This window comes from Ammospiza caudacuta, chromosome 6 (genome assembly GCF_027887145.1).
Source record: "Ammospiza caudacuta isolate bAmmCau1 chromosome 6, bAmmCau1.pri, whole genome shotgun sequence".
NCBI classification, from domain to species: Eukaryota; Metazoa; Chordata; class Aves; order Passeriformes; family Passerellidae; genus Ammospiza; species Ammospiza caudacuta.
In genome coordinates this window covers 43,506,160-43,514,242 of record NC_080598.1, presented here as the reverse complement: position 1 = coordinate 43,514,242, position 8,083 = coordinate 43,506,160, and the positions used below count along the sequence as shown (strand labels likewise).

Here is an 8,083-nt window from a genome sequence, read left to right as displayed (position 1 = left end):
CTGTACAGAGGTACATACGCATTCAGTCAGCCTGCAACGTGAGCATCTGAAACGAAGCGTTTGAGAGCCAAGGAATTGGCTTGGTTAGCACTAAGGTTGAGTACTCCTGCTGCTTATGGCCAAGCTCCTGCTGCTGCACTTCAGAGCGTTTTGCTTTGTTACGGACCCCTGATTAACACTTTCTAAGCATTTCAGCCCACACTCCAGTCACTTTGCAGATTGCAATGAATGCAGATTTGAGTTTATGGGTTCATAAAAGTGTGAATTAGCACAACAATTTTCTCCCAGCCTATTTGCACAGCCCTTCCTTGAGTGACCTGTCTCTACAGACATCACAAATATTTCAACTCAAGCAAACTGCCCAGTGAGGCATTTTTAAGAGACTAGAATGAGATTGGTGGCCCCAGGAAGCAATGCCTGTGGGAGCACAAAGCAGGAGCATCATTGTGAAGACCAGCATTTGCACCTTCTGGCAGTACTATAAAGCACTGAAAAACAAATTCCTCTGCCCCTGTAGGAACTGCAGCGATCCCAACAGCCCTGGCCACTCACACTGGCTCTGAGCCTGGCATTGCTATTGCCACCCACGCTAAAGAGAGAGAAGGGAACAGACCTCCCTTGTTTGTGTTGCACTAGTGCAGTGTAGTCACACAGCCCTGCATCAATACATTTGATCAGTCACAGAGACCCCAAAATAAGTACCTCACAATGACCCAGTGCTGTGTTTCTTCTCACAGCACATGTGCCTCAATCTCTTCCAGCCTCTATTCTGACATCCCATATCTCTGGGCTGTGGAAAACACTGTCACCCAGTAATCTGCCCCTTTTCCTGCTCCCTCCGTATCACTGGTGTGATCAGTCCTATCTCTGCATGGAGGAGGGGCTGGCTCACCAAATTTCTTTAATTAAAAGGAAAAGGATCAGGTTTATTTCAGATAAGCAGGCAGGATTAAAATAGACAGAAAGAATAGACAAGGGGCAGCTGTCAGCACTCCAGCTGATCCAGTGTGATTATTAATAATGATAAGCAGGAGAAGAGGGCTAATAAAAGGATAATGAAGTGGTCCTGAAAGTGACAGGAGATGGAGTGTGATAAGAGAGCCCATGGCATGGAGCTGTTGTGGCCCCAGTGAGGTCTGTGCAGAGCAGCCTTCTGGGGCAGATGCAAGTAACAGGGCACTAGGAGGAAATGTTTCATCTCCCCAGGGATCATGGCAGAGGGATTAGTGGGCTCAGGAACTCTGGACATCCATGCCACACAGCATTCATGATGGAATCATTCAGGGTTCCTCCTAGGCTGTGACAGCCAGGAGTGCAGGTTCCCCCCTGGATAAAGCTCAGCCCAGAGAGGACTGGTCTCACCAGGGCACTCAGTTGTGGATCTCCTATGTTGCCCTGCCTTGGCCCTCACTCAGCACAGACCCATCCCTGCACAGCCCGGGACTGGGGCACCACATTTCAAAAGGGAGCACAAGTGGGGAAACTGCAAGGAGCAGTTGCTGGAAGAGCACGTGGGCAGCATGGGGCATCTCTGCCCTGCCTGGGGATCACCCAACCACTCCAGTTCCTACTGGCTCTGTCAGCTCTCCAGGCCATGAAATTGTCCCATATCTCAGGCAGCTGTCCAAAAAGGTGGAAGGATGTGGCTGCAGAAAGAGCAGCCTGGAGGGTTGGCTCTAGATGCCCTTTCCTGAGGGAAAGCTCATGAGCAGATCATGAAGCACAGGCAAAGATTACCACAGCACTCTGTACTAGTGGTCTGAGTCAGTCAAGAGGAAATAAGGTGTGAAAAGTTATTTCCCAGAAGCCATTAAACAGAGAATGAAATCCCATCTAACACCAAATATGTCTGCTCTCTCTCTCAAGGAGAGGATGAAATCATCTGTAAAGATATGGTGGAAAAGAATGAAGAGGAAAACTCATGGCAAGACAGAACAAGTCATATGGCTGGAGAAGGGCGGTCTTGGTCAGGGAATGCTGTGGGAGGAATTTAGGCTGTTTCAGACAAACTGGATTAGCTTTCATTCAAACTGGTCTCTTTCATATCCAAACATCCCCTTCTCCCACCCCAAGCTAGAGCATCTCTCCTTCTCCAAAGGCAGAAATACTGTGGCCCAGGCTGTGACAGTCCCAGGCCAGCCAGCAGGCTGGCAGCTGGGTGAGCTCACAGGAGCAGCCACAGGCAGCAGCAGCAGCCCTGCACGAGGCCCAGCAGAGCAGCAGGGGATGCAGGCCCTGGCTCGCACTGCCTGGCACTCGGCTCCCGCCACTCCGGGTCACCACGGCAGATGCTGGGAGCATATGCCATGAATTAATTCCACTTTCCCTGAGATGCTTTGCAGAGAGGAACAGCAGTGCCTTTCCAACTTATTAACATAGGAGCTGCCCACCACCTCCACTCACTTTATCACACAATAAAACAGCCAGCCAGAGTCCCTCTAAGAGGTTCTTTAATGGAAAGTTGCTGGGCCTGGCATTTTTTCAGCTTTCATTTCCTCCATTTTTCTCGGTGTTTCCTAGGCTATCTCAGCCCCAATATTCCCCTGTCAAACTGCATTCTAGTAAGGCATCTCCACCAAGAAAGCCTATAAATATCATATGTATTATTACAAGCAAAACCAGAGATTTCTAAAACCAATAGAACCTAGATATAATTTTTCATTTATGCACTTCTTTTACTTTATCTGTGATGAGGCTCACCATTTGCCCAGTATTGCTCTATTAAACTTTGAGTCTGCCAGAAGCTATCTGCAGGTAGATATTTACAGCCATCCAGAATCCCAGTGAGTCCCTGGGCAGACACCTAATGCCAGCTCACTGAGCCAAACAAGCTGTTGACACACACACCTTGATGGGTTTGCAGCTCATCCTCAGCAATATAAGTACACAGCAGAACAAAGACTAAGCAAGACTGCTCTACATTGAATTGCTATGTTTGAACTGAAGATGGAAAATGATTGCCAGGTATATGAAAGCCATGTATGAATTGGGAACTTGAAGTTCTTAATTTCTAACCCTGATTCTGCCAAAGATTTGTTATGTGGCCCTAAGCAGACGATTGTACCTTGCATTACCCCTCTGCAATACAAGGTCTGCGGAGACCAGCAAGGGAATACTACTCTATATGCACAGCCCAGAGGGCTGATCTGAGCTCCTAGGAACTGGGGACACTGTTCTGACAACAGCTCCCTCTTCTTACCTCACCTGAGGATCAACCAGAGCAACTGCTTTGCAGTCTACAAGGAGAAGTTACACCTGCCATTTCCTCTCCTGCATGCTCTTTCCACAGGACTTGTCAGAAATGTGAGTTTCTGAGGCAGCTTTGCCACAGCCAATACACACTGGTGCATGAAAGCCTGGGCACGAAAGAGCAGCTCACTGCTCCTCTTCAGTAAGGACAGTAACATGTGTGACAGCACCAGGACCTGAGAAAGAAGAAGCAACAGGTCTTATTCATCTTCCCATCACTGCAACTAAAACACAACTGTGGAAGTAAAGTGGGTGGGAACAGCTTAGTGGAGAAGGGCCAGGAGCCTAACACCCACCTCCCCTCCTCCAGCTGTGCAAGGAATGGGAGAGACATGGAAACAAGTCTCAGTCTATTAAGTTTATTGAAGGAAATTAAAGAGACAACTTGATCCCAGTGCACATAAATAGTGAAGCAAGGAGAAAAGACCTGACAGCATGGCTGTGGAAAGGTGAAGTCAAGCAGGCTCGAGAAACAAAAGATGAAACTCAAAAACTGAGTCTAGAAATAAAGCAGATTTTAAACCATAAGGGCAATCATTTATTAAAAAGTAACAAGGAAAGAGTTTGAAGTATGTTGTCTGCCTTTCTAAAAGACAGGCAAAGCTCAGCCCCCTCTCACAGGACTCTGCCATTGCCTACATTATAACAGGTCAGACCAAATAATCAAAGATACCAAAGACAGCAAAGATACCTCTTCCTGACATAAAACAGATGAGGCTGGCATTTTTTTTTTCAAGCCCTTCTCTCCAGCTCTACTCAGGTGTTTGCTGGGTTACCAAAGTCCCAGACTGGACACAAGCCTGGCCCACACACACCCGCTTCCCACTCCAGAGTATTCCTGCCCAGGGTCCCCAGCTGCCCAAAGCACCCATTTTTTTTCCTCTCAGACTAGTTTGTTGTCTGATTTACTAACCTATTTTAGTTTCCTGAATTAATTTTTTTTCCTGGATGTACAAAACATTCTAAATTCTCTTTGGCCAGCAATCATAAGTATCACAGCAAAGTAGATGCTAGCTCAGCTGTGAAGTTTCTGCTCCTACCAAAACAGGTTTTTATGCTCAGAGAAAGACTTTCAGATTACCTTCTGTACAATGGCCTCCCAAGCTAATGCCTCACTGAGTTTTCTAGTTACAGGAGAGATGTCTTGGTTGTAAAAAGCTTAGAGTTTCCTTAAGACAGATAAGTCTCCCATTATTTTTGTGGCCCCAGAGTGGGGCCCAACTCATTCTTTTTTGTTGGTAAAGTTGTTTGGCATGTCAGCTCTCACCTAAAATTCTGGAGAGTAGTGAATTCACAGAGAGCTATTTGACTTGTTCTGCTGCCACAAAAGTGGGAATGCAGTGCTCTGTTAGACCAACCAAACAAGCAAAGAAAAGCAGCACAGCAAGCTTCCTCCCAGCACCTGCACTCCCCAGAAGTATACAGCAAGACTCTCCAACAGGGCAAAGCTTTGAAGGACATTGGTTTAGAAGTAATGTTACTGTTTCCTGCAAATAATGACCATGGTTCTACAGGGACAAGGTATTAACAGCAAAGTGAGTTTTTCTTTAGCTAGATGACAATAAGAGTGAGTTACTTGGTTCCAAGGAGACACCCACCAGGGAGTTATCTTATTTGAGAGCATCAGGCTCCATTCTTTCACATACATGGAATAAACATTTTCCTTGCAAAGTACCTATGGCCTGAAGCAATCTCCATTCAGACTGTGGTTTCGTGTGATTGCAAAAGCTAAGTGAGGTTAAGCCTGGTCAGAATTTAGCTGGGAACCCTCAAGGTACAAAGAGGGGCTGTAAGAAGTGGCAGTTTAATAGGTGGTGCTGCATCCTTAGTCAATACAGAGGTAATGTTCCAAGAGAGAGGTTAAACTAACAAGGAAAGGCTGAAGGCTGCTGGATGAAATATAAATCAGATATCCTGACAACTTGAGGTGTCTGTTGCGAGGAAGATGGTAACCTGGATGTCCTATGAAATCAAGTCATATCAGCCCAAGCTTCTCTGATAGCCATCAGTGGAAACCACACTCCATTGTATGACAGTCCACTCCAGAGAGGCAGCGTTTCCATAGAGAAAAGATCAACCATTGCAGTTATCTGCAGAGGTGCTACTGAGGTGTAATGACTCTTTATAAGCAAATATTTTATTGTGTTTAGAATTCTTAATTTCTTTTGAGAACAAAAATTCTTATTAAAAAATAACCCAAACTTCTCCCAAGACAATTTTTCTATGAAGCAAGGTCCTATTTATTTTCATGTCTGAAATAAATTCTCAAATACAAACAAGTGAATAGAAAATGTAGGTGCTTAACTATTTACAGGAGATGGATGTATGAGACATCTGGGGTGTCAGAGCTCTATGGGAGACTGAGGTGGTCCTCCCTCTCCGACTGTCCCAGGTCCCACTCAGTCACCAGTTCTGATGACACCTCTGTGAAGAGATGGTCCCAATCCCAGCTGACATCATCCTACCAAGAGGAAAAAAGACAAACATGCTGAAATGTTACTGTGCCCCTAAAGTTCTCTGAACAATGCCAGAATAGCAAAGAGAGAAACCAAAAGGCAATTGCCCTGACCAGGGAAGTCTCAGATTTAGCTGTCTAGAGCAGGAATACTAGCCAGAATGATATGTGAATATCTGCTACAATTTTAAAATGTGGACAAAATTATTCATGTTCTAAAATCCCAAAAAGGACATATTTGATGATAATGTTAATATTAGATACTCCCAGGCAGGGAATAGAAAGAAGCCCTTTCACTACTCTTCTGCACTTTTGCTGAAGCATGTGCAGCTCAAAGCTGCAAAAATCCTTTGCTACAAGTCTTGAGCTCCTGCCCACTCAGTTGTATTGAGGTTGTTCTGTCCTGCTTTAAAAACCCCCTGCCCAAACCCAAATTGCTTTCTGTCTTTGTCCCTCTGTGCTTTCCTGTGGAACCACCTGTAGATCATGGTGGCCACCAAAGGACAAAGCACTGTTTCTGCAGGGATCCCTGACCGTACTAAGCCTTGCACATTCTCCTGACCAGCTCCTTCATACTGGCCAATCATAGTGATGCCACCGACTCACACCAAGAAAGCACTATCTATCTTAAAAATCACCTGCTGGGGAAATCAAACCTCCAATAGCTTGGACAAGCTCCTCCTCACATCTCTTCTCCCTCCCACTGACAAGACTTCCTTTCCTAGTACAGTCTGAGACACACAAGAAACTTTTACCTTGTTGGTATTTCCACAAAACAAAGACTTACCTCTCGTAGCTCATGCTCTGGAGCCAAAACTTTGGTGAGGAGCTTCAGGTCTACCTCCCCATCCTATGAACATACAGAGTCACAGTCTTACAGACACTGGGAAAATGAACACTATCATTTCACCAGATACATCTGTTAGACATCGCCACATTTGCCTCATAAGGGTCACTCTTTCCAGGACAACAGCAAGAACCTCATTTGAGAAACAGATACCATATCCACATCATTTACAGACACAAGTACAAAAGCCATGTTGCAGAAAGGAACAGACTTACAGGGACACTGCAAGTTCTCTGGATGATAAGGCTGTATATTTTGTGCAGCTGAGTATCACTGTGGAGGATGACATGAGCCTAGAAGAAGAGGGATTCACATGGGCCAGCCCATAGCAAAATCCACTTACCAGAGTCTGGAAGGCAGCAAATTTCATTAGATCTTTGTCCAGGTCATGGTAGGTCAGCACTCGGTTCACCTGCACACTGCAGCCAGAAAGGGTCAGAGAACAAGCCTGTGTCAGTGTGGAAGCACATGTGAGGAGAAGGGGGGCATGAACAGTCATCTGGTGACATCTCGAGTGCCCACATCCCCCATGCAGACTCTTAGCATGGATGTACCCAGACAGAAGCACAGCTCAGTCAGCAAATAAACAGTCATTGACAAATCCATGTACCAGGGTGTGCACACGCATAAAAATAGCATGTGGAACAATCATGGACTCCCTCAGAGAAACCAGCATGCAAAAAGAAGATCCACAGACTATTTGTAAGGGCTAGAAAGAAAAGAAGACCATAGCGAGCATTAAAACAGCTCCAGTGCCTTAGCAAAGGATCCTCTGAGAGCAACACCATACAAGCTAGAGAATAGTAGGGATTTTTGGCTTTTTATGTCTGAGCTGCATCAGAGCTATTAAATATGACTTCCTAAAATGTAGCCTTCCAAGAAAAACATGGTGTAGGGGGGTGATACACTGTTGCACCACCTGCCTTCACAAGTGATCCAACACTATAGAAAAGGCTTCTATTCATTGAATTTTATTGTGTTTGTCCATGAAAATCCTTTGTCTTTTCTACTGCAAGAAAACGATGAACATAGGAGGATCAGATAATTTTATTTAAAAAATTAAGAGAGAGAAAAAGAAATTCATTCCAGTGAGAGACACAGTAATTTTAAATTTACTACATAAACTGTCAATTATTTTTGTTAACAGTGATATAATTACAATATAATTACAGTAATTACAATAACTACTTCTCACCTGTGAGAGAAGCATCTGTGGCCAGGAGTAAGATATCCCACCCCTCCAAATAAGAATCAACAGAAATCCCAGTCTGTGACCTTGGCAATAGGCCCATTAGAGGACAGAAGACTTTCCTGGTATGTTTAAGACAAAAGTCCAAAACCTTTCATTTCTTAAAACTTTCTGGTCTCCCTTGAGCTGACTCCAAGGCTACTGCAACAGCCCCTTCAAACAACTGTACTTTGTAAATTAACTACGCACTTGAGTAAGAAGGATATCCTGTGGAGGGCAAAGCAGCCTACAACCATCAAAATTAAAGTGTGTGGGATAATGCATGTGCATTGGAGACATCTGG

General features: G+C 44.9%; 1 protein-coding gene across 1 annotated transcript in view; it reads right to left on the bottom strand.

The window, feature by feature from the left end:
• Positions 1-5,477: 5,477 nt before the first annotated feature.
• IFT43 (intraflagellar transport 43) overlaps positions 5,478-8,083 on the bottom strand; it is a 43,822-nt gene continuing 41,216 nt past the window's right edge. Inside the window, exons 7-9 of the mRNA XM_058807526.1 lie at positions 6,895-6,970; positions 6,492-6,554; positions 5,478-5,710 (exon numbers count right to left, since the gene is read on the bottom strand). Coding sequence (XP_058663509.1) covers positions 5,600-5,710; positions 6,492-6,554; positions 6,895-6,970 — 250 coding nt within the window. The 3' untranslated portion in view covers positions 5,478-5,599. The remainder of the gene's footprint in view (positions 5,711-6,491; positions 6,555-6,894; positions 6,971-8,083) is intronic.